This window comes from Corylus avellana, chromosome 5 (genome assembly GCF_965113065.1).
Source record: "Corylus avellana chromosome 5, dhCorAvel1.hap1.2, whole genome shotgun sequence".
NCBI classification, from domain to species: domain Eukaryota; kingdom Viridiplantae; phylum Streptophyta; class Magnoliopsida; order Fagales; family Betulaceae; genus Corylus; species Corylus avellana.
In genome coordinates, this window is record NC_142494.1 from 28,863,127 (window position 1) to 28,891,054 (window position 27,928).

The following is a 27,928-nucleotide window of genomic DNA, read 5'->3' on the forward strand; positions in this document are numbered from 1 at the left end:
CATGAGGAGGTTACCGTATTACCGATGGCTTCTTCAAGTAATGTTAGACCAAAAAAGTTTAAAAAATAAAAAATCAAATCTACATATATAGTTGAACCCTGAAAGATTTGGTCATGCTTATTATGCTTTAATGAGCTGAAAGATGTTCCTAGTTGGACCCTAGAATTATGTTTATAATTACGAGGAAACTTATCAGAAACTTCGTCAAGTCCGCTCCTTAATGGAAGAAGTTTGAATTAAGCCGCTAATTACAGTGACATCTCATTGATTAGTCCCCCCTTTTCGGACAAATTAATGTCACTTCAATCTTTTCAAATTGGCAAGCAGCCGAAAGAATTTCATGCTGACTTTTCAATGCTGCACTAGTGAACAAAGATCAAGGACCTGAATTGCATGATCAGAACCGTGCACTTTTTAGTTTTTAATTCTATGATTATGATTCATTCATGTTTTTGTCATTCTACAGATGCGAAACATTTGGTCAAAAAAACAAAATCGCATTTAATGTAGATTAAGACCAAGGAAAGTAGAAACAACATGCGATGTAACCATGAATGAATCATAACAATAAAAGCCTGTAACAATTAAAGGCTGGGAGCCATCCGTCGGCAGCCCATGTGTCTTCTTGAACAGTAACATTTTCACCTTTTATCCCACAAGATAAAGCTATGCATTATGAACACACTAAATGGCCTCCAAAAATGCATTGTGAAGGCACAATGGCATCCCAAACTACAAGGAGGCCATTTTCTTTTTGTTTGCAAAATGAATACATGAAAAAATTAATAGCTTTCTTTCTCTTTAGTTTTATCAGAATGTCGAGGTACGTGAATATATATTGTGGGTACCACTCTAATATACAGTATACTTTATCATTGGGAAAGGACAAGAAAATATATAGTGCGATGGGACTTTGTCTTGGTTCTTGTGTGAAGTACTGCTGTAGGCTTCAGGGAAAATGTGGCTCTTTGCCGGTGGTCCAGGATTCTGTAATCATAAGAACTTGCCTCCTCCTAGGCTCCTATAAATATTGGGCCACAACCACAATTAGGAAATATCTCTAAAATTAGACACGAGAACAAAAAGTAAAAATAAAATTAGCTTAAACGCTAACTGATTTGTACGTGATGTGTAAATAATCACAATCACATTTAATTTATAGGAAGAAACTTCACTTATTTCTTTTAATTATTTTTGCAATCATATTTTTAAATTTTAAAAAGTTTTAATGTTGAGTTGCTATCTTTCAAAATTTTGTAACGTTAATCTTACCAGAAGAGTTTAGGATAAAATTATAAGATACAGGTGAAATATCCAATATATAATATACGTACCCTTGTAAAACTTTTAAATTTATAAATTACCCTTACTTTAAAATTTTAAAATTAAAACAACAATAAAGGAAAAAACATAAGAAAGGGAAAAAAAAAAAACACAAAAGTTTAGGGTAAAATTATAAGGTATACAGGTGAAATATCCAATATACAATATATGTACCCTTGTAAAACTTTTAAAATTATAAATTACCCTTACTTTAAAATTTTAAAATTAAAACAACAATAAAGAAAAAAACATAAGAAAGGAAAAAAAACACAAAAACAAAACAAAAATATGGTGGACAATGGCTATGTGTTTGGTGACCCGAGGCCGGCAGAGTATTCACATCCGACTCAGTAATTTTTTGGCTAAATTTAATTAAAAATATCACTTTTATCTATTTTAACTACTCACTTTCTTAAAGCAATTCGATTCAGCATTTTAACTTATTATTTTTATTATCTTATTTGAATATTCTTTACGTATCATTTAAATATTATTTCCCTCTTCCTTTTTTTATTCTTTCTTTCTTTCTTTATTTTTTCCTTCTTAGCATCCAACGGTAGAGCATTCATCCAACACTCAGCACATGCAGCCAACTTTGTAGCACATGCATGGAAAGAAGAGAAAGGTATTTTTTAATTAGATGAGATATAGTGGGGTTAATTGCTTAATATATATATTTAGCTTGTTGAGGCTATAGTATTAGCAAACTTGCTTAGTACTGTAACGCCTCAACATTTAAGGGACCATTATAGCCGGACTTTTGAAAGATAACGATCTTATATGTAATTACAAAAATAATGAAAAATAAGAGTGCAAGTGAAGTTTTCTTAATTTATAAATTATTAATTAATACAAATAAAAGAGATTAGGATGAAAAAACAAACACAAAGTAGATAAAAGTGAAGATTTATATATATATATATATGAGTCATGATTAGCAGCACGTGTCGTGCGTGGCACGCCCACGCACGACAGTGCAAAAAATTTTTTTTTTTTTTTTTTTTTTTTAAAAAAAATTTTTTTGCACGCGGCGTGCATGTCCATCTTTACCCTATATATATATATATATATATATATATAGAGAGAGAGAGGAAACCATGTATGCATGCCGCCGTCAAATTCTTAGCGAAAAATAGGGGGGGGGGGGTGGGGAAGGAAAGAGAAAACAGCAACACACAAATTAAAACACGTAGACATATGCGAAAGCAGGCAGTAGGTGCGAAAAGAGGGTATAGGGTATACTGCCACAGGAAGATGGCAGTAGCTGTGAGTGCGAGTATTAATTGCCAAATACATGAACCACAGCTGGTGCCATCTCCCATGCGACAGTAGTCCCTCCAACCCCTTTTATCTTTCTTTGGTTTTTTGCCCCTCTCCTGTCTGCTGCCATACTCCCATGCCTTTACTTCTCCGTTGAATTTATAGGCCAATCTCTCTCTCTCTCTCTCTCTCTCTCTCTCTCTCTCCAAAACGTTAGCTTCTTTGAACATACAACGAAGTTACCCATCCAATACAATGAAGTTACTCATACGATCCGAGAACCTTGCTTTTGATCTTGGCTTTGCGAAGAATTGAGTGGAAGGTGGGGGGATGACCAACTTCATTTTCCACAAGTTTGAACGTTCCACTTTCACATATACAACTTGACTAAGACGCTTATTATTTTTGGATAATTTATCATCTTTGTTATTTTATTATTACAGGATATTTTGTTTTGGGGGTGCATCACCATGCATATATGTTCAGTTTGGCCAAGTCTCGACTTACACTAAGCTTAATTAAGAGGTGACAATTCATGTTCGCGTGTTAAATTCGAATTGTACTGAAGTATGGATAAAACTATAGGGTAATTCTATTCATCATCTCATTATTCCTCAAAAGCTTAAGTGGCATGGTTCCTTCAACCAAAAAATCAATCTTCATGCACCAAATTACATTAGATTTAGAGGGGTGAGAGTGGTATAATGGGGTGATGTATAATATTATAATTAAACGGGTTAGACCATTCAACTCTAATCCACTAATTTCATTTTGATTTTGTATATAATTCGTGAGTCGTCGTATAAAAAATTATCAACCTTAAATTCGAAAAATTAAGGCAGCCGTTCGAGACTCTTTTGGGTGGCAACATAGTGTTGGACAAACCTACCACCTATTTGTGAATTAAATTAATAACTCAAATAACAATTAAAAGAAAGAACACACGAACAATTAATTAAGCATCAAGAGAGCAACACACCAAGCTTACGTAGAAACCCGCTAATGTAGAGGAAACAAATTATGGGACAAATCCAATCAATCTACTATAATAAAATAGAGATTACAACGTTCAAGTAATTTACATTCAAAACTTGAGTTCACAGCAAATTGAAAAAATACAATAATATCGGCGAAACCAACACTAGAGCATGATTCTCACTCTGAATATATAGTACAACTCTTTGAAGTCGCAGTACCCAAAAACACATATCCTTACTAAAGAAACATTTCACTTTATTCTGAGACAAGAACCTTTTTCCTTCACGGCCAAGACAGAAAAGAACAAAGGTTATTATTAAGTGTGTCTCATCAAATGGGACTGGGCAGGATAACTTAATTAAATTGGCCTTGAACTTAATTAATAGAATTCTTAAACCACTACTCTTAAGGGAGATTAGCAACTAATCAGCCTTCAGTTATGGAAGATCAGAGACATCAGATCCGTTCTTGAAGCAACCTCTAGTTGATAAACAATCAAAGTTAGCATAAAAAGCAGATTTATATCCTCCTTTATAACTTTCCTTTTTTCCATATGTATTAATTACTTAGGAAAAACAAGGCGGAGGATATATATATATATATATATATATATATATATATATCTATATATATATATGCTTTTAAAATTACCATTAAATTTTAAATGAATCAATCTTGAATTTTGATCCGATGTTGATTTTGAAAGCCACATCAGTTTTAGGAGGATAAAAAGATTGTACCTAGCATTTTTTTTTTAAAAAAAAAAAATTTCACACCACAGTCGATTGAGCTATCCCTTGGGAACGGTACTAGTACCTAACATTACTCATATATATATATATATATATATATATATATATATATATATAAGGTTTGGGAATCGAAGCCAACCAATTATGACCAAATTAAAGTATCATCTAGAAACCTATGAGAAATTTCAATGATTAAGGAAGGAAAGAACTGTGGGGTCTGAAGCACGTTAATTGGAGCAACACCCAAGCAAGTAAATGGCTGGGTGGAATTAATAGCATATTTCCTCTTTCTTCTTGGAAAAAATCTCGTGGAATATTATTCATCTCAGAAAGATCCAAATCTTCAGGACGAAAGGCTATTATATTTGTTGTGTTGTTTTTTTCAAAGCTTAATTCTACACTCCATTGTAGAAAATTAATATTAAAATATCAAAGACTGTAAAATATAGGAAGGAGAAGGAAAGAAAGAGAATACAGAATTTTAGATGGTTGGGCTTTAGAGGCTTATGTCCATTACTAAGAAGTGACCTATATATAGGATATTTATGTCTTGATCTTGATTTATTTAATAATTCAATGAAAATGCTTATTTATAAGCTATATAAATGTATAATATAAAAGAATTTAAATCCAATAATTAAAACATCTTCGTAATGTCAAGATTCTGACGTCATGAATATTACATCATCACATTTTGATATCATTTGATAAGGAAATGATACAATTTAACTATATATATATAAAGAAATCAATGAATTATTTTTCTTTTTTTTCTTAAGAAATTTTTTCATATTCATTCATTGAAAAAAGATTAAGAGCATATCAGAGAGTATAAAGTTCTTATAAATCATAGTCAAAGCTATGAGGTTACAACATCATATAAACAAATATAAAAATCTTATAATCAAGTCCTATCTATGACTTTAACATTCGCTAACCTATGTCCACACTTCAGTAAGAAAACAAATCTGCTCCAGACAGACTCAATCTAAACAGCCATGGTAATTTTAAAATTCTAACATCAATATATAAAATGAAATCTATTGTTTTTGGTCTAGGAGTACTATTGACCGACCTCTGAAAGTTACAAATTCACGATTTAGACAAGACAAGGCCATGTTCTAGTCTTCTAGGCCAAAATTCAGATCAATTACAGTCAGCAAAATGTAGGCCTGTCATGCAAAGGCCCAAGTTAACAAATAATTTTTACTGTATCTTTCATGGCCCAGAAGCCCTAAGATCATTTATTAGTTTGTAACTAGGTAGAATCAAAACCCATATGGAAAACCTTTGAGTTCATCAGATTGACATAAGCAATAGAAAATTAATAGGCCCATCGGGCACTGGAACTTAATTCATACGATTGGATTCCTCAAAAATCATCCGGGTCTGGCGTGGTCCAATCCAATGATGTTAATATTTTAGGGGCAAATTAATTATTCTCCATCATCCCAGATTATCATCACTTGTATTATTGTATTGTCTTTACTAAATTTTCAATTTTGTCGGTTAACCTTGTAATAGAAGAGAATTTGGTAAGGTATAGTGTTTCTGATCACTCCCCTGCTTTGTCATACATCCGGTAAGTCTATAATAGGAGAAGAGGTGACTCCACCAGGACCATACAAGGCAGTTTTTTCGGTTGTGTTTCTGGCATTCATGTTTTAACTTTTGGTGTTTGTAAACAAGTTGTCATTAAACATATATACATTAATGTTTAACCTTTCTGTATCTAATGTTAAACTATGTATGTTGTCTTTTGCATTTGTTTTTGGTATTAAGCGGATGCCACTTGGAAGCGAACATGATCCTTTCCATTTCATTTGAACTGGATAATATCTAGTTAGTTATATTTGAAGGACATTTTTATTCTCTCACTTTTTGAAAGGACAAAAATATTCATCCAATATAACTAACTGGATATTATCCAATTTAAATGAACCGTAGAGATCCTAATTCACTCGAAGTTGGAATTGATCATGGATTGTTTATTCTTATAATGCAACTTCAACAGGGTTAGTGGTTACATAAATGCACATACATAAGTGAAAATGTTCATCCAATATAACTAACTGGATATTATCCAATTTAAATGAACCGTAGAGATCCTAATTCACTCGAAGTTGGAATTGATCATGGATTGTTTATTCTTATAATGCAACTTCAACAGGGTTAGTGGTTACATAAATGCACATACATAAGTGGTGCTTTGGCATTCATTGTTTGTTGCTGTCGAAATGTTCAATTGTAGTCGCCAATAGTATAACAGCAGTACTGATAGTTTAGTTTTGAATGTTTATTTCCACTCTAACCTGAACACAAACCATTTTCCAAACCCAAGTAAATAATAATACATCATTTGCATGAGCTTTATAGATAATGGAACTCGATTTATTGAACATATATAACTTACAAACAACAAAGCGTAGAATGAGCTTTAATTATAATCACAATTTGAAATTTGAAGTACGTAATTTGCAATCTCTAACATACGTCCTTAATATAACATCCATTTGACTATTTCTGTGTTTTTCATTCTCTATAATTAAGTAGTACAAATCGCAAATTTTCATTCGCCACACTTGCTTTTCAAGGTTAGCAATTTGAGCATTCAATATTTTGATTGTTTTCTTTGACTATTCATCTCCCCTCTTAATAATTATCTCAGCCATAAAATCTTTGACCAAACTTATGGTCATACGTATTTCATATTTGCATATTCTTGAGCTTCTCCCAAACTCCCTAATAGGGGTAAAAAGGCAGACGATTATTAACCTCTCGCTAACTGTTAATCACTAACCGCATTAATCATTAATTGCTTTTGAAGGAGGTTATGATTAGCGATTTTAGATTTTTTCAAAACCGCTAACCGCTTATGTACCGTCTCTCTCTCTCTCTCTATATATATATATATATATATGTATGAAATTTTTGTGTTTAAAATTTTAAATATATATAAAAATATATGTAGTATGATATTATCGTATTATCATAAAAACAACATAGTTTTTTTTTTCTTTTAAAAAGTGGTTAGTGGTTAATAACCGGTTAACCGCCTAGGCGGTTAGTGGATTTTACTAACCGCCTGGGCGGTTATAGTCAGTAGTTTTAGCCAACAGTTACTAATTATAATCGTCTTTTGACCCTCTTCCTTGCTAAATGATGTCCGCATCTGTGTTGGGTGGAAGTGGTTCAGCCGATGGTGACATGGTGGTCCAATCGAGTGGGTATGAATGGAACTTCCGTTTATTGTCTCTTAAACATTGGACTCCTTTATAGCCAAAAAAAAAAAAAAAAAAAGTCATTGACTTTTCCAAAAAATGGTGCAAGTCCGTATAAGATATTTTTACGAGTAATTCTAGGTGGTCTACTTGAATCCTACTAAAAATGATGTGGTTATTAAAATCATCATTGGGCTTGTAATTGATTATTATTGAATTTTGATCAAATTGTGATTTTAATAGTCACATCATTCTTAGTGGAACATAAGTAGGCCACCTAAAATTACTCACATTAAAAATATAAAAAATTAAGGAGTGTAAGGATAATATATAGATAGGAGAAGTTAGAAATAGTAGTCTTATATATCTTCATTATTAATTCATAATCTAGATAAGATGACACAAATGTGAAATTTATGAATGCTATTGGCAAAAAAATATGATAATCAGCTTTATGAAAATAGGAATATTATTATTTTCATAAAACACAAACACACACACACACACGTGTATATATATATATATATATAGTAGATCTCATGAGTCTAGCTCACAATTTTAAAATCAGGATTAATTATTCAAAATCAGTGGTAATTAAGGAGATTGATAAGCCACGTGACAAATATCATAATTTTTAAAACAATGATTTTAAGTTTATAAATTATAAGTAATGTTAATAATTTATACTAAGAATTATAATAAAATATTACAATCCCAAATTATGTAACTTATTAATTTTAAAAGAGAACTTGAAAAGTCAGGATATATTAATATCTTTGAATTAAAAAGCCTAAATTAGGATTAAAAAGCAAAGGGATCCAGAAAAAATAAAAAATAAAAGCGAAGGGGGCAATAATAATGAAGACCTTTATATTTTTTCAATCTAAACAGTTTTAAATAGGTACGTACCCCAGAAACCAGGGAGACAAGGTCCCCACTGGCCGGCGCCCCTCCCTCAGACACCGACTGCGTCATCATTTTTATATGAATCCATGGAGCAACTGAGCAAGACACGCCTTCATCTTCATGGAGTCATGGATGGTAATCCATAAAAGTACAGTATATATATAGCAACACAATTCCCAGCCAAATAGGGTGGGAAAAAAACGAAAGAAAATAAATTAAAGAGAGAAAACACCAAAAACGCAGCAGGAACACAAACATATGCAGACGATTACGTAAAGAGGTTGCGGGGTATCTTGTCACACGAGGAAGGCGCTTGCCGGGGGAACGTCGTCCCACAGCTAGCGCCATCTCTCCTGCGACAAGAAACCCCCAACCTCTTAATTTCTTGCCCCTCTCCATGTCTGCCACACCTTCTTCCCAATGTAAAATAAAAGAGAAATTAAACACCAAAAAACGCAGGAACACAAACATATATATTATATACACATGCAGAGGGATTACGTAAAGAGGTTGCCGGGTATCTTGTCACAGGAGGATGGCACTTGCTGGGGGTTGCCATACGCACGCCCCACAGCTAGTGCCATCTCTCCTGCGACAAGAAACCCCCAACCCGTTTTTTTTCTTTTTTTCTTTTCTTTTCTCACCCTCTCTCCATGTCTGCCATACCTTCTTCGATCTATAAGCAATTTATAGACCCCAAAGTTGGTAACTTATTTCAACAATAACGAAGTTTCCCATCCACTACCATGAAGTTGCTCATACTTTAGCGGAACTTGCTTGTCTAAAGAATTGATCAATGAAATAAAGCAGTCAATTGACCACGCATTTATATTTTCAACAAGGTTAAACGTCTCCTTTCCTTCATCAAACTTAATAATCAAACACATATTTATGTTATTTTCTTGGGATAATTTATCACTGTTGGTTTATATTTTTATATATTTTACGTGATATGTTGCCTTTAGAGATGTATCACAACTGTTCAACCAGGCGCGCGATCGCGCGACGCCTCCATTTATACTGGGTTTTAGATCCCGCAAAGGCAAAAGTTGGAGAAAACCTGTTTTTGGTGACAACATATAAAGGCTATGGCCAATCCACAACCCCCCGCCCCGCTCACGGCGCTACCTTTTTTTTTTTTTTTTTAGACACAAGTAATATAGTGAGAGATAAGTGGACTGATGCCATTAATTTGATACATAAAAAACACATACGTACGTGCACATAATTATGTGTGTATATAAGTTTGGTAAATGGCTCTCTTTGTTCACAAATTGTACATGTTATTTGTTGTAGGAAAAAAAAAATATGTGTAAGTTAGAAAAATGGCAAGGAAAATTACCGTTAGTTTAGTCTTCTTAATTATAAAATCAATTTGTTAGCTTCTTAGAATGTGAAATACATCTTATTATTAGACACCTCTTTGTTTCTATTTGAGAGAGAGAGAATTTTATTCCATGTAATTTACCCATCTCGGACCCAAAAAGAAGAAGAAGACAAGGACCCGTAGGGCCCGATAAGAATTATTGGTTATAAGAATTTTATTCCTATAACCAATAATCTAGCTGAATGAAAACTGCGAGGCTACTTCCGAAGAGGCCAGGTCTATAATATTTGACCATGGAAGGTCATAAACGAAGCACGTGTTGGACTAGAAATTTGACTCGGACAATGTTCTGGAATTTGATCAACTTGATGATGTGAAAGGAAATTAAGGATGTTATTAATTACTAGAGTTATTACAAAAAACAAATAAATTACGGGAAAATTAAAGGAACACAACTGTTTTAGAAATAAAATTAAGGCTTAAGACTTTCTTAAGTGAACTTAATTAATTATAATATATATGCTCTGAGACATATCAACCCCTTTTTATGCTCAAGATACAACATCAATTGATCAAAACCCTGCCACTTTAATTTTAGAAATGAAAAGTTAATGTAAATAATTTGTCAAGTATATATTGAACCCAATAAAATTATGACGGACTTGCCATATGCGGAAACCCACATGAAATTTCACGGATTAAGACAGGAAAGAACTCTGAAGAACCTTAGTTGAAGACTTAAGTAACCGGCCCCAAGATAGTAATTTTAAGGAATTTTGATTTTTGGTAGAAATTAGGTGAAATATGGTTCTCGATCGGAAGGTTCCAAATATCCGAAACAAAGGCCAATAATGTTGTTTTCTTCTGGCCTACTACAAAGAAACTAAGAAATGGGTTATTGACCTTATTTATTGGTCTTGCGAGAAGTGACCTTTGAACGTATCCAAGTCACGAACAGACAGCCATGCCCATGTGTTTTGCGTTGAAAAAACAACCCATTCGTTTTGTTTCCTCAATGCCAGCTTCCTCGTGGTTCACTTTCACGCTAGACCTCTGATCCTTGTTGTTTTGGTCTTTCTGGGCCAAAACTGTCAAGGCCCAACTCTAACAATGATTTGTATATACTCTATCACGTCGGAATACAAGCATGAAAAAGATCCTTTATCAGTGGTCATAAATTTATGGGCCAGTCCATCAGATAGAATTAAGCCCATCTAATCTTCAGATTCAGATTGATAATTTATGGGCCAGCCCACCAGGCTTTGAGAGAGATAAGTGTCATATAGTCAACGCGTCATGCTACCCTTAGATACCAATCTTGATCTAGTCTAATATCCTATTTAAAATATAGTTGTGAGATTAAAAGAGGAGAAATTTTATTTAATCTTTTTGAATTTTTAACGATTTAGTAATTATATTTTTAAAATTAAAAAACTCTCAATTCAGTGTACAACTTTCTTATTATGGTTTGAGGTTAAATCAGACAGCAAATTAATGAAATGACATTTATACTCTTATAAAATTTATATAAATTACAAAATCATCTTAATTAAATAATCTTTTTTTATATATAAAAAAAAAAAAATTGAGAATTTCCAAGGCCTTTGTTAGGATGCATGACATTGCAAACTTTCTGAAAGTTTAATACACTAAATTGAAAGTTTTTAAATTTTAAGAAGATGGATGAAAATTCAGAAAATTAAAGAATTTTGTGTACTCAATTAAAATCTCTTATGGCTATGAAGATCCGAGAGACACATAAACTTGGATTTTAAATTAATCATAAAAATTGAAAACTAGACTTATAAATTAAAACGAGACAAAATACAAGGTATGCTTGATATAATTTCAATTATTTTAATTTAGGGTTTAGGTATCACAGGTCCAGCTCATACCACATAAAAAGAAAAGAAAAGGCCAAAAAACAAAAGAGACAGTCCTCCATTTTGTCCTTTGAAAAATTGGAAAAAAAAAAAAAAAAAAAAGTCAGCTGGTGGCTGCTTTTCCATCGCACATTTGGGTAGAATTGTTGGCTACCCATCATTCTTCAGCGGTAACGACTTTCTCTGGCTCTTTGGCTGCTTGTTCAATCTTTTTTGCTTCTTCCTCGGCTTTCAACCTTGCTTCTTCCTCGGCTTTCAATCTTGCTTCTTCTTTCGCCTTTTCAAGACCTTTGATCAGGCTCTCCAACGAGAATGTTGGATCCCCTGAAGCTGTCTTGGGCATCAAATGCTCCGCAACATCGGCTGGAGACAAATTTGCTTCTTCCAACAACTCACGGATTCTGTCAAACAAATGGTGAGATTCAATTTGAAGATAGTTTCTAGCCAGCACCTTGAACGCTTCAAACCTGCAGTAGGACAATTCAATGTGCTTATCCATCCGCCCGCTTCGAATCAGTGCTGGATCGAGTTTCTCCACATAATTAGTTGTGAAGACAATTAGTCTTTCCCCGCCACAAGCTGACCAAAGCCCATCAATAAAATTCAACAGCCCAGAAAGAGTAACCTGGCTTGCTTCGGTAGCCTTTTCTTCTTTTTCCGGTTTTTGTTTCGGATCTTTCTGTTCCTCTGCTTCATCTTTCTCGTTTTTCTTCCCCTTCCTTTGACCAGTGAGATCAATTGAACAGTCAATGTCCTCAATCACAATAATAGACTTGTTTGGTACTTCCATCAATAGCTTCCTCAAATCAGTATTATTCTTCACCGAAGTCAATTCAAGATCATAAAGGTCATAGCCCAAAAGATTGGCCATGGCAGCAATCATGGTGGACTTGCCTGTTCCTGGAGGGCCATAGAGGAGATAACCTCTCTTCCAAGCCCTCCCAACTCTTTCATAAAACTCTTCCGCCTTGCTGAAAGCGATGAGGTCGTCCATAATTTCTTTCTTCTTCTCCGGTTCCATTGCGAGTGTCTGGAACTTGGCCGGGTGCTTCAACACCACGTGGCTCCATTTGGAGGCGCTGTTGGTGTAGAGCTTTCTTTGGCGGTTTCTCACCTCGATTGCCTTTCCCTCTTTGAGGACATGATTCAGATATGAGCCGAGAATGAGATCCCTATGTTGTTTATGGAAAGTGAGCCTGTAGTACCTCTTCTCCTCCGGATTAAAATACGAGGGTGATTTGGAAATATCTTTCCCAGAAGCCCACCAGAGTTTGATTCCTTTAAACTCATCCTCCACCTCTTCATGGTCATCCATGCTAAGAGCAAGAGTCTGGCCGTTTTTGGCTATGTCGGCCTTGAGCTTCTTTGCCTGCGTAGAGGATCTGGTGCTGAGGTAGGTTTGGATGGCAATGTAAGCTTCGCTCCGAGAGAAGAAACGCTCTCCTGAGAGCTCGTTGAACCTGATTTGGATGTAAGGGTAAACGAACCTGAGCACTCTTCCAGAGTATTTCTCGATGTTCTTCCGGAGCTGATACGGAAAGTATTGCTGAAACATAGCCCAAGCAAACATCAAACTGGCAATTATGGATCCTAGATTAGCAAACATGTCTTTTGTTGTCATGTTTGATCTTTTTTTTTTCTTTCCTAGCTCCTCTGATGCAGAAATGAATTGCTTGAACCCTTTACCTCTCTCTCTCTCTTATAATGCAGGGTAGCGTGTATCAATTTGCATTTCTCTCTTCCTTGCTAAGTTATTGGCCGTCATTCCCTTTTGATATAATATTGTCTTTGACTGGTAGTTTTGTTTTGATGGCCCAAGCCCAAGGTCGGTATACACTAATACACGTAACACGGGTGCAACGCACTTTCCCACTATATGGTCTAGGTCTTCGTCTCGCTATGCAAAGTCAAGGTAAATTGAGTTTCTAAATCAAAAAGTTTTTTTTTTTTGCAAAAATTTTAATTTTAGGTTTTTGTAAAAATGTGTTTAGATTATTTTTAAGTGTTTTAGACTTTGATAGATATATATCTATATATATTCTGGCATGGCACTGCAATTTGGCATTATCACATCATGTCTCAAAAAATTAACTGACGTGAAAGTGCAGTGGCGAATCTAGGAATACTCGTCGAGTATAAGAGGGGCGATATTAAAATAATAAAATATTTTTGAATATTCTTTTATTCTTTAATTCTTGGTTTTATTTTTTCATATATCCAAATTTACTACTCTTCAAAAACCCAATCCTGCGAGAGAATTCGGTAAGAAATAACATTAAGAAACGTAGTTGACTCGTGTGAGTCTTGATAAAACTGGAAAGCGTCCTCACTATTTCATATTTCATCTAAATGGTGGGATATAGTTGACAAAAATATCTACATCTTTTAAAAAAATGACAATTATATCTCACTATTTAGTCTAAATAGCTTATTTCCATTTTAAATGAAATGAAGAGGATCTGTTTTCTAATAAAATATTTCCTAAAATGAAATATTTTTTTGTAGATTAAGTACAGCAAAGTGGCATTTTTCTCTACATAAAATATCATTTATATATATATATATATTTTTTTTCCCTAATCAAATACCGTTTCTCTAACTGATTTTACTTGCATAATTGACAAAAACCCAACAAAAGAATAACTAAAAAAGAGAAGAAAAAAAAAATAAAAAAATAAAAAGTAATTAAAGCCAGCTGTACTTAGAGGCTAAGAGCCTACGTCTAAGACTACAGACTAAACTTTCTCCATATAAAGCCGCCTTACATAGCCCATCTCTTATCGATGGACACCTCATTATGTAGTTAATATTTCCATCTCATACGTCATTTGTGAACTATATACGTCTCTTCTCTTCTTTGTGCCTCCATTTGTAACTACATCTCTTCCTCTTCTTCAGTAGGGTGGGGCGCCCCTGCCCGCCCTACGTAGATCCGCCATTGCTGGAAGTGTGATCTACTGCTATCACATTAATTTAATTTTTATTATTCCCTAAAACTCCATGGGTGGTTAGCCATTCTAATCCAATTTCTAAGAGTGGTCACACCACCCTCAAAATTCCTCAAGAGTGGTCATGAACGGCCTCATGGCACGTATTTGAAATTGTCACTATTGGAATTGTCACTGACACCAAATCAAAAATCTAGTAGTAGTTTTCATCAAATCTAGTGGTCCAACTACCACTAGAGGAAATGATACGTTCTGTTAGGACCAATTAACATTTGATCATTCCCAAGTAACAGCTCCACAAACCTAACATTGTACTATCGGGTTTTCCGGATGAAATTCTTATTTTTAAGGACATGATATCTCAGTCATTTTAAAGATAAATTTAAATCATCTTACCAGTTTTAGTAATATTTAACACTTAATTTAAACATTGAAAGCCACAATTATAATAATTTCTTCAAATTAGAATAAAGTTTGAAATAATAAACGGGGGGCTGAATCTCGTTTTAAAACATCTACTTTATCATTCAATGCACTTATATATGCAACAAAATAAAATCGGAAGGCTAAACTTATTTTCTCAGCTCAGCTGAAACGGAGAGGATCGTCCTCCGTCCTTTTCCGCACACACGGGCTCTCCATTCCGTCTTTTGGTATTTCAGCTGATGACTGATTTTCCTGTCGCGCGTTCGTCTAGAATTGTTTTGTTGGTCCCCATTATTCGTCAGCGGTAACAACTTTTTCTTGGTCTTTTGCTTCTTCTTTGGCCGCTTGTTCCTTCTTTTTAGCGTCTTCCTCGGCTTTCAATCTTGCTTCTTCTTTCGCCTTTTGAAGACCTTGGATCAGGCTCTCCAAGGAGAATGTTGGATCCCCTGAAGCTCTCTTGGGCATCAAATGCTCCGCAACATCGGCTGGAGACAAATTTGCTTCTTCCAACAACTCACGGATTCTGCCAAACAAAGGGTGAGATTCAATTTGAAGATAATTCTTAGCCAGCCCCTTGAACGCTTCAAACCTGCAGTAGGACAATTCAATATGCTTATCCATCCGCCCGCTTCGAATCAGTGCTGGGTCGAGTTTCTCCACATAATTAGTTGTGAAGACAATCAGTCTTTCCCCGCCACAAGCTGACCAAAGCCCATCAATGAAATTCAGCAGCCCAGAAAGAGTAACCTTGCTTTCTTCCGTTTCCTTCTCTTCTTTTTCCGGTTTTTGTTGCGGATCCTTCTTTTTTTCTGCTTCATCTTTCTCGTTTTTCTTCTTCTTCTTCTTCCTTTGACCAGTGAGATCAAGTGAGCAGTCAATGTCCTCAATCAAAATAATAGACTTGCTTGATACTTCCATCAATAGCTTCCTCAGCTCTGTGTTATTCTTCACCGAAGTCAATTCAAGATCGTAAAGGTCATAGCCTAAAAGATTGGCCATGGCAGCAATCATGGAGGACTTGCCTGTTCCTGGAGGGCCATAGAGGAGATAGCCTCTCTTCCAAGCCCTCCCAACTCTTTCATAAAACTCTTCCGCCGTGCTGAATGCGATGAGGTCCTCCATAATTTCTTTCTTCTTCTCCGGATCCATTGCGAGTGTCTGAAATGAAGCGGGGTGCTTCAAAACCACATGGCTCCATTTGGAATCGCTGTTGGTGTAGAGCTTTCTTTGGCGGTTTCTCGCCTCGATGGCCTTTCCCTCTTTGATGACATGATTCAGGTACGGCCCGAGAATGAGCTCCCTATGTCGTTTATGGCAAGTGAGCCTGTAGTACCTCTTCTCCTCCGGGGTCCAATATGAGGGCGTATTGGAAACTTCCTTCCCAGAAGCCCACCAGAGTTTGAGTCCTTGAAACTCATCAGCAACCTCTTCATGGTCATCCATGCGAAGAGCAAGAGATTGGCTGTTTTTAGCTATGTCGGCCTTGAGCCTCTTTGCCTGCGTAGAGGACCTGGAGCTGAGGTAGGCTTGGATGGCAGTGTAAGCTTCGCTCCGGAAGATATCATAGTCTCCAGTGAGCTCATCGAACCTAATCTGGATGTAAGGGCAAACGAACCTCACCAATATTTGACAGTATTTTTCGATGTTGTGTTGGAGCTGATAAGGAACGTACTGCTGAAACATTGCCCACACAAACATCGAGCTGGCAATTATGGATCCTAGATTAGCAAACATGTCTTTTGCTTCCATGTTTGATATTTTTTTCTTCCTCTTTTTTCTCCTCTAATGCAGAATTGCTTGAGTCTTTTTAACCTCTCTTATAGGATGCAGGGTAGCCTGTGTCAGTTTGCATTTCTAGGAAACTCATTGGTTTGTCCCATTAATTATCCATGTGATCTAATATTAACTTTGACTGGTAGCTTTATGGTGATGGCCCAACTCAAAGGTCGGTAAAGGCTGCAGCAGCGCAATTTCCTAGTGAGTGCCGACTGGGTGGAGATCATTATGTGGCTATAGACTATCACCGCATTGGGAATAACTTATATTTGGAGGTTGTACAAAAGTTACATTTTGTGTCATCAATAAGAAATTGACACATCAGTCAATTTTATTAGATTTATACTTAAAATAAAAACTCAATCACACCAGATTACACTCTAATAAAATAAAAAATTAATTTTTTTTATTTGAAAAAAAAAAACAGAATTGAAGGGGTGACCCTCCCCCACTTTGGGTGGCCGGCCGCCACCCCCAGGCCATGGGGTGGCCGCGCGGCCACTCCTATGGCCTGGGGTGGCTCGCCGGCCACCCCATAGGCCATGAGGTGGCGGCCAGCCACCCCAGATCCAGATCTGGGGTGGCTGGCCGCCACCCCCAACCCATGGGGGTGGCTCACCGGCCACTCCCATGGCCTATGGGGTGGCCGGCGAGCCACCCCCAGGCCGCAGCCACCCCCATGGACTGGGGGTGGTGGCTAGCCACCCCAGATCCGGATCTAGGGTGGCTGGCCGCCACCCCATGGCCTGGGGGTGGCTCGCCGGCCACCCCAAGTGGGTGAGGGGTGGTTGCCTTCAATTTTGTTTTGTTTTGTTTTTTTTTTTTTAATTTATAATTAATTTTTATTTATAATGTGGTGTAGTTAGGCTTTTTTAAAAAAAAATTGAGTTTGATAAATTTAGCTTAGGTGTCATCTTCTGATTGGTAGCACAAAACTCACCTTTTGTACAACCTCCCTATATAAGTTATTCTCTACCTGGATTACGTTTACTCTTTACATTAATATTAATATTTAACTCAATGCAGGTACTCAAATTGATATATTCCTTTCTTGGAGCTCAAGTAGAAACTATTAAGATTTTCTAGTAAAAGAATATAATTTTCAAGTCCAATAAGGAGAGTAAATTTTTCAGTCCTGACTCTATACAAATATCCAATATAAAAAGGTCTTAGAAATAAAAATAATAATTTTAAAAGTCACATTAACTTTAAGAGAATAAAAAAATGATAAAAAGATAGTTCTTAATATTACGTAAAACATAATCCTAGTCCTAGTCAAATTAGGTATTTTATTGCTCTATGTAATTATTCTTCAATTTAAAGGAGAAATTATCAATAAACAAGTATGAGTTAATTATTGTTTTAGAATATAGTTTACTATGTTTTGGAGGTAAATATTATGCTCCCTCAAAGTAGCCATTAGAGATTACAACTCTCTCGAAGTAGTCAATTTATCATTTCCTTTATTTTATTATTAATTCGTATGCATCACAAATTTATTTACTTTTTAATAAATGAGATTTTTATTCATCCAAACACACCTTTTAAAAACTTTTCAACTACTGATCAGCTGGAACTCTCAATACTTCTAAATTACATTATCAAACCACTCATGTTTGCTACAAGTTTCCCCACATAGTACTGTAATAAACAACTCAACTATATATATATATACTTCTACCAAGCAACTAGTGGCTCTTTGATCTAATTTTTGAAAGATTTTGCAAGTGCTTTAAGCTTGAATACCTAAACAACATGCGTATGATATGTTCAATATATAAAGATTCTGTACAACTTAGTGTTTCTAATCTTTAGAATAAAATATGCATCTAATCTACTGATAACATCCACCAAGCCTCTAATCTGGCTGGTTTCCAAAACCAGTTTCCATCTTTTAATACACTTGATAATCTTGCCTTTATCTTACAGCTTTGTGCATGCATCATATGCCACTCTATATCCATATTTCTTATAGAATACTCCATCGAGATGGAAACAATCAAACCATAATTAGTGTAAAATTCTTCCCATCCCCACTTCAAATTTTACAAAATCTCTCATCTCTAAAATCTTTCTCCAGCTTCATGTGCTAGTTTGAGGAATCCATGGATACCTTCCAAAAACTCATCCCTTGTAATAAATTCTCCCTGAGCCAAGCACCTCAAAGGGAACCAACTTTTGCAAAATGACTCCACGCATGTCTCATTATGGCTTCACGATTTCACTCTTATATCTTTTTATATTTCCAAACCTCCATCTTTTTTTTTTTGGAACACACAAACTCTAAAGCCACTTTGCTTTTGCTGCACCTTTGATCTTCCTCGTGAATTTTTGCTCAATAGTTTTAATAATCTTTTTAGGCAATACGAAAATTTTAGTCAAATATATTTGCAAAAGATAAATTTTTAGAAATCCAAGAATATTCTATTCTAGCAGTAATTTTTTCCAACAAAAGTGAGCAATCTACAGCAGTAAGCCTTGTAGAAATCAATCTAATTACTTATTTTTCTTACATGGTCCGTATATGGCATATAGCATACTAATAAATTGACCATGAAATTCACGTATTATTCTTTTTGAATATTAAAAAAAAAAAAAGAAAAAAAAAAAAAGAAGAGAAAATACTATCACCACAAGGAGGGCAGCATTAATGTGGGTCCCTGTCTATGAATAGAAGTGCATATCCAATTAACTATATATCGCTGTTTTGAAACATTTTGATTATTAATGATGTTGATCGAGCAAGTGGTATAATGAAATCTGTCACTAATTATAGATTACTCTCTACTCTTTGAAGATGACTATTCGCTTTTATAGCATGCATGCATTATGTTCTATCTGCTTGTATGATCTTTTCAAATACAAACAAAAATAATAGTAATATGTAAACAAGTTAATCCTTCTCAGACTTATTGACTAAAATCAGTAATTTACACTACAAAAAATTTCTTGGTTTTGTGACTCACATATAATGACGTTTTTCGGCCCAAAAACGTCATTAAATGGTTAGTGACGTTAAAATAGTTACCTTTATTTATTTATTTATTTATTTTTCCTTTTTTAAATTTCAAAATGATAAAAAGTGCAAAGACTAGAAAAGAGGATAGTGTCGTTTGAACAATGCAAAACAACACTATTTGGTACCCTTTTCAGCAAAACGACACCTTTTAGAACGTGTCGTTTGTATAGTGCACAACACCTTTCAAAATGTGCCGTTTTGCACTATTCAAACGTTACTATCCTTTAAAAATTAAAAAAATAATAATAATTTTTACCAAAATAATATATATATATATATATATATATATATATATATATATATTAAAAAAAAAAAATTAGAGGGGTAGCCCGAAGGCCACCCCCAGCCACATGGGTGGCTCGTGGGTCACCCCTACGCTAGAGGTGGCTGCCGATTTGGAATTGGCAACAATGTGTTTTTTATTTATTTATTTTTTTTAGGAAAAAGATTTATGTGTGTGGATGAAAGTGAAGTTTTTTTTTGAAGTTTTTGGGTGTAGATGATTGTTTTAAACTCAAATTTTGGGCACCAATACTTTCAAATTTTGATATGTTTTACTATTTACACGTCACTAATTGAGTGTGAATAGTGACATGTGAATAGTAACACTTTTCAAATGTCACTATTTTAGTTAAAAAGTGGCAACGTAGTAACATTTTCAAAAAATGTTACTATTCAAATGTCATTAAACCCTTCAATTTTCTAAAAATGTCACTATTCAAATTTCATTAACAGAGTAAATTTAACATTTTTTAATAATAATAATAATAATAATAACATTACATTTTATTACAGATATAAAATATTTAAATTTTACATTATTTACATTTTTTTTTGAGTAGATTATTTACATTATTTATATAGTAAATATACAATCACATTATTTAAAACACATACACCATGAAATACAACTATACACAATAAAATCTAAAGGCTAATATTCATTTGTCGGGCGAAACAGACAACATCATATTCCGTCGTTTTTGGTCCCACTACTTGGAAAGCTTGGAATCTTTACCGTCAAACATGGGCCCCTTCATTTGGTCTTTTTCTTTTTATCAGCTAATGACTGGTTTTCCCATTTTCGGTCGCACGTGCGTCAAGAAGTTTTGCCTCCCCATTTTCGGTAACAGCTTTATCTTCGTGTTTTGCTTCTTCTTTGGCCGGTTGTTCAACCTTTTTTGCTTCTTCTTTGGCCGGTTGTTCAATCTTTTTTGCTTCTTCCTTGGCTTTCAACCTTGCTTCTTCCTCGGCTTTCAATCTTGCTTCTTCTTTCGCCTTTTCAAGACCTTTGATCAGGCTCTCCAAGGAGAATGTTGGATCCCCTGAAGCTTTCTTGGGCATCAAATGCTCCGCAACATCGGCTGGAGACAAATTTGCTTCTTCCAACAACTCACGTATTCTGCCAAACAAAGGGTGAGATTCAATTTTAAGATAATTCTTAGCCAGCCCCTTGAACGCTTCAAACCTGCAGTAGGACAATTCAATGTGCTTATCCATCCGCCCGCTTCGAATCAGTGCTGGGTCGAGTTTCTCCATATAATTTGTTGTGAAGACAATCAGTCTTTCCCCGCCACAAGCTGACCAAAGCCCATCAATAAAATTCAGCAGCCCAGAAAGAGTAACCTTGCTTGCTTCCGTTTCCTTCTCTTCTTTTTCCTTTTTTTGTTTCGGATCCTTCTTTTCTTCCTCTTCATCTTTCTCCTTTTTCTTCTTTGTCTTCCTTTGACCGGTGAGATCAAGTGAACAGTCAATGTCCTCAATCACAATAATAGACTTGCTTGATACTTCCATTAATAGCTTCCTCAGATCAGTGTTATTCTTCACCGAAGTCAATTCAAGATCATAAAGGTCATAGCTCAAAAGATTGGCCATGGCAGCAATCATGGAGGACTTGCCTGTTCCTGGAGGGCCATAGAGGAGATAACCTCTCTTCCAAGCCCTCCCAACTCTTTCGTAAAACTCTTCCGCCTTGCTGAATTCTATGAGGTCGTCCATAATTTCTTTCTTCTTCTCAGGATCCATTGCGAGTGTCTGGAACTTCGCCGGGTGCTTCAACATGACGTGGCTCCAAGTGGTCCCGTTGTTGGTGTAGAGCTTTCTTTGGCGGTTTCTCACCTCCATGGCCTTAGCCTCTTTCAGGACGTGATCAAGGTACGGCCCGAGAATGAGATCTCTGTGTTGTTTGTGGCAAGTGAGCCTGTAGTACCTCTTCTCCTCCGGGGTCCACCATGAGGGTGTATTGGAAACTTCCTTCCCAGAAGCCCACCAGAGTTTGACTCCTTTAAACTCATCAGCAACCTCTTCATGGTCATCCATGCGAAGAGCAAGAGATTGGCTGTTTTTAGCTATGTCGGCCTTGAGCATCTTTGCCTGCGTAGAGGACCTGGAGCTGAGGTAGGTTTGGATGGCAGTATAAGCTTCACTCCGGAAGATATCATAGTCTCCAGTGAGCTCATCGAACCTAATCTGGATGTAAGGGTAAGCGAACCTCACCAATATTTGACAGTATTTTTCGATGTTGTGTTGGAGCTGATAAGGAACGTATTGCTGAAACATTGCCCACACAAACATCAAGCTGGCAATTATGGATCCTAGATTACCAAACATGTCTTTTGCTTCCATGTTTGATATTTTTTTTCTCCTCTTATGCAGAATTGCTGGAGTCTTTTACCTCTCTTATAATGCAGGGTAGCCTACGTCAGTTTGCATTTCTAGGAAACTCATTGGTTTGGCCCATTACCCATGTGATTTAATATTGAATTTGACTGGTGGCCCAACTCAAAGGTCGGTAAAGGCTGCCGCAGAGAAATTTCCTACTGAGTGCCGAGTGGGTGGATCATCACTGAATTACGTTTACATTATTAATATTTAACTCTAACACAACTTGTTCCCAAGAGGTAGTTCAATCGGCTGTGACCACGCTTTATGATGTAGAGGTCACTAGTTGGAACCTCTCTTCCCCTCTTGTGCGAACATGTCAAAAAAAAAAAACTCTAACACAACTTGTCAAATCTTTTGACTTTTTTTTTAATAAATGAATTTTCTATTCAACAAAACAAACTTTTTACAAAAACTTTTCGAAGCCTGAAACTCTTGATACTTCCCAAGGGTATCAAGCCACCCATCTCTACCACAAATTTCTTTACATAATAAACCAAAAGTACTATAATAAACAACCCTAAAAAAAGAAAAACAACTCAACTATTCTTCTTCCAACCAAGCAAATAGCGACTCTTTGATTTAACTTTTGAAAAAATTTGTAAGTGCTTTAAGGTTGAATACCTAAACAGCATGCGTATGATGTTCAATATATAAAGATTCTATACAACTTTGTGTTTCCATACAACTTGAAGTGTATCTAATCTTTAGAATAATATATGTATCTAAATCTTTCAATACACTTGATAATCTTGCCTTTATCTTACAGCTTTGTGCATCATATGCCACTCTATATCCATATTTCTTATAGAATACTCCATCGAGATACCACCAATCAAACCATAAGGTGTATATTCTTCCCATCCCCATTTCAAATTTTATAAAATCTCTCATCTTTAAAATCAATCTCCAGCTTCATGTGCTACTTTGAGGAATCCACACCTTCCAATTAAAAACTCATCCCTTTTAATAAATTCCCCCTGAGCCAAGCAATTACTCAAAGGCCAGCTTATGCAAATAGACTCCATGCATGTATATCTCCCTCAATATTATGGCTTCACGATTTCACTCTTATATCTTTTTTTATTTCCAAACCTCCATCTTTTTTTTGGAACACAAACTCTAAAGCCACTTTTGCTTTTGCTGCACCTTCCTCGTGAATTTCTGCTCAATAGTTTTAATAATCTTTTTAGGCAATACGAAAATTTTCGTCAAATATATTTGCAAAAGATAACTTTTTAGAAGTCCAAGAATCCATTCTAGCAGTGATTTTCTCCGACAAAAGTGAGCAATCTACAGCACCAAGCCTTGTAGAAATCAATCTAATTACTTATTTTTCTTACATGGTCCGTATATGGCATATAGCCTACTAATAACTCTTTGGATTCCTCCTAGGCTGGGATGTATCAAAGGGAATTTTGATATTGCTGTAAAGGATTCTTTTGCTGACTGCTGTGGCTGCTGCTATCATAGTATTGCAATATTATTTGGGCAGTCACTCAGAAGTTGTTTGTCACAAACCTTCTTATTGGTGAAGCTTCAGCCGCTCTTCTTGCATCTTAGTTGACTTTATTCTCAAGCTTTGATTCACTTTTTTTTGGAGGGTGATGCTCTTCTTGTGATTTTGGCTATCAATACTCCCTCTATTTTTTCCTCTTGGAATTTTTCTAATATAGTTTCTGATATTAGATTAGGTTTGTCCTCCTTTCAAAGTTGGAATGCTTTGAAAGTGTCTCGTAATACAAATTTTTGTGCATATGCTCTTACTAAGTGGTCCACTTCCCATTTTATTTTTGGAAGCATTCACAAATTAAGGATCTCTCGTTCTTTTCCATTGAATTAAGAAAGAGAAAGATCCTCTCCTATAACCCTTTTTTCCCTATTCAATTAAAAAAAAAAAAATTTAAAAAAAAGACCATAAGAAATTCACGTATTATTCTTTTTTCTTTTTTTTTTTTGAAAAAAAAAAAAAAAAAAAATTGACTTGCGAAGTAGTATAATAGTAGAGAATGCCATGACAAATTAGAGGCATTATAAATGCAGGATTGATTGTCAAACGATTGATTGACCCAAGGGAAAAATGATCTTCATTTTAAATGAAATAGATATAGAGTATCCGGTTAGTTAATGTATTTTAGAGAGCAAAACTGTCCAAAAAATTAAAATGTTAGTTTGATCCTTCTAAAATACATTAACCAAATACTATCAATTTCTTTTGAAATTGAGAACATCCTATTCCGATCCAAAGAGAATGAGAAAAGACTATCACAGCACAAGGAGGGTAGCATTGTGGGTCCATGTTTATGAATAGAAGTATGCATATCCAATTAACTATATATCGCTGTTTTGAAACATTTTGATTATTAATAAATGTTGATCGAGAAGTGGTATAATGAAATCTGTCACTAATTATAGATTACTCTCTACTCTTTGAAGATGACTATTCGCTTTTATAGCATGCATGTATTATGTTCTATCTGCTTGTATGATCTTTTCAAACAAAAACAAAAATAATAGTAATATGTAAACAAGTTAATCCTTCTCAGACTTATTGACTAAAATCAGTAATTTCATTAACCGAGTAAATTTTACATTTTATTACAGATAGAATAATAATAATAATAACATACATTTTATTACAGATATAAAAATATTTAAATTTTACATTATTTAAATTATTTATATAGTAAATATACAATCACATTATTTAAAACACATATATATACCACAAAATAAAATCGAAAGGCTATAATCATTTTGTCGGGCGAAACAGACACGATCATATTCCGTCCTTTTTGGTCCCACTACTTGCAAAGCTTGGAATCTTTTCCGTCAAACATGGGCCCCTTCATTTGGTCTTTTTCTTTTTATCAGCTACTGGTATTCCCATTTTCCGTCGCACGTGCGTCAAGAAGCTTGGCCTCCCCATTTTCGGTAACAGCTTTGGCTGGTTGTTCAACCTTTTTTGCTTCTTCTTTGGTTGGTTGTTCAATCTTTTTTGCTTCTTCCTCTGCTTTCAACCTTGCTTCTTCCTCGGCTTTCAACCTTGCTTCTTCTTTCGCCTTTTCAAGACCTTTGATCAGACTCTCCAAGGAGAATTTTGGATCCCCTGAAGTTGGCTTGGGCATCAAATGCTCCGCAACATCGGCTGGACACATATTTGCTTCTTCCAACAACTCACGGATTCTGCCAAACAAAGGGTGAGATTCAATTTGAAGATAATTCTTAGCCAACCCCTTGAAGGCTTCAAACCTGCAGTAGGACAATTCAATGTGCTTATCCATCCGTCCGCCTCGAACCAGTGCTGGATCGAGTTTCTCCACATAATTAGTGGTGAAGACAATCAGCCTTTCCCCGCCACTTGCTGACCAAAGCCCATCGATAAAATTCAAAAGCCCAGAAAGAGTAACCTGGCTTGCTTCCGTTTCCTTCTCTTCTTTTTCCGGTTTTTGTTTCGGATCCTTCTTTTCTTCTGCTTCATCTTTCTCCTTTTTCTTCTTCGTCTTCCTTTGACCGGTGAGATCAAGTGAACAGTCAATGTCCTCAATCACAATAATAGACTTGTTTGGCACTTCCATCAACAGCTTCCTCAGATCAGTGTTATTCTTCACCGAAGTCAATTCAAGATCATAAAGGTCATAGCCCAAAAGATTAGCCATGGCAGCAATCATGGAGGACTTGCCTGTTCCAGGAGGGCCATAGAGGAGATAACCTCTCTTCCAAGCCCTTCCAACTCTTTCATAAAACTCTTCCCCCTTGCTGAACGCGATGAGGTCGTCCATAATTTCTTTCTTCTTCTCAGGATCCATTGCGATTGTCTCGAACTTCGCCGGGTGCTTCAACATGACGTGGCTCCAATTCGTCCCGCTGTTGGTGTAAAGCTTTCTTTGGCGGTTTCTCACCTCCATGGCCTTAGCCTCTTTCAGGACGTGATCAAGGTATGACCCGAGAATGAGATCTCTGTGTCGTTTATGGAAAGTGAGCTTGTAGTATCTTTTCTCCTCCAGGTTCCAAAACGAGGGTGATTTGGAAATATCTTTCCCAGAAGCCCACCAGAGTTTGACTCCTTGAAACTCATCAGCCACCTCTTCATGGTCATCCATGCTAAGAGCAAGAGACTGGCTGTTTTTGGCTATGTCGGCCTTGAGCTTCTTTGCATGCGTAGAGGAGCTGGAACTGAGGTAGGTTTGGATGGCAGTGTAAGCTTGGCTCCGAGAGAAGAAACGCTCTCCTGAGAGCTCGTTGAACCTGATTTGGATGTAAGGGTAAACGAACAAGAGCACTCTTTGAGAGTATTTCTCGATGCTCATTTGGAGCTGATACGGAAAGTACTGCTTAAACATAGCCCACGCAAACATCAAACTGGCAATGATGGATCCTAGATTAGCAAACATGTCTTTTGGTGTCATGTTTGATCTTTGTGTCTAGCTCACTTTTCTCCTCTAATTAATGCAGAATTGCTTGAATGCTTTACATGTCTTATAGTGTGCAGGCCGGGTAGCTTACGTCAGTATGCATTTCTTGGAAACTCCTTGGTTTGTTGTCCTCACGTGATCTTGACTTTGAACAGTTCTTGTTTTGGTGGCCCAACCCAAGTTCGGTAAAGGCTGTAAATTAAAGAGAACTTTCCTACTGCGTGCGTAAAGTATGGAGTATGAATATGTTATCTATGTGGCTACACTTTCACTCACTTACGTGTACCATGACCTTTAAACGCTGATGTCATGCGACACGAATCCTTGGCGCGCAACAATACCCCTTGGCCCTTGGAGCACTTTGAACCCGAGTCCGCATGTCTCAATTGCTGTCTGCTGATATTATTTATATTCATTATTTAAAATATATTATATTAATTAATATGATAAATTAGTGTGAGCAGAAAATTAATTCAGTCTACATTGTGGGCCTGGGGCTGCCGTCTGCTTTTGCTAGCCGACCAGATGCCCTTCTCCCTTCTGAATAAAAGAAGACTTTCTGTGGCCCACTTTGACTCTTGGAACAAAAAGCAGCCGTCACTCTATACCCTAGACACAAATATAATATGGGTAAAACAGCACGCTGGCGTGCAAAAAATAAAATATATTTTAAAAAAAAAAAAAAAAAAAAAAAAATTGGCACGGTGTGCGTGGGCTTGCCACGCACGCCGCGTGCTGCCAATAACTGCCCTACAAATATTATGTTGTTTTTCTATTTCGTGAGCGACGAAAACTCCTCACAATAATAAATAAAATAAAAACTGAACCAACAGAAAACCATTGCCAATTTGCCAGGCAACCATGATATCAAAACTATTATTGATCCCGCTTGCAACTTCTATTGCTCTCCTTTGAGATATTATCGTTCTCTTTTGACATGTGAATTACTCATAAATTCATCACAGCAGAACAAAGAGAAGAAAAAAAAAAAAAAAAAAAAGAACACAACAAAAAGGAAAACCCCGCAAATAAA

At 35.8% G+C, this 27,928-nt stretch overlaps 1 protein-coding gene and 3 pseudogenes across 1 annotated transcript; all 4 read right to left on the minus strand.

The window, feature by feature from the left end:
* Positions 1-11,520: 11,520 nt before the first annotated feature.
* LOC132180952 (AAA-ATPase ASD, mitochondrial) lies at positions 11,521-13,341 on the minus strand. The gene has a single exon (XM_059593966.2). It carries the CDS (start codon positions 13,269-13,271, stop codon positions 11,808-11,810), a length of 1,464 nt encoding a protein of 487 aa, XP_059449949.1. The 5' UTR covers positions 13,272-13,341; the 3' UTR covers positions 11,521-11,807.
* A 1,752-nt stretch (positions 13,342-15,093) lies between these two features.
* LOC132181060 (AAA-ATPase At3g28510 pseudogene) lies at positions 15,094-16,833 on the minus strand (annotated as a pseudogene).
* A 3,926-nt stretch (positions 16,834-20,759) lies between these two features.
* Positions 20,760-22,450, minus strand: LOC132182571 (AAA-ATPase At3g28580 pseudogene; annotated as a pseudogene).
* A 2,754-nt stretch (positions 22,451-25,204) lies between these two features.
* LOC132180856 (AAA-ATPase At3g28580 pseudogene) lies at positions 25,205-26,889 on the minus strand (annotated as a pseudogene).
* Between the last annotated feature and the right edge of the window lie 1,039 nt (positions 26,890-27,928).

Coding starts and splice junctions, on each gene's coding strand:
- LOC132180952 (XM_059593966.2), bottom strand. CDS start 13,271: ATGACAACAAAAGACATGTTTGCTAATCTAGGATCCATAATTGCCAGT.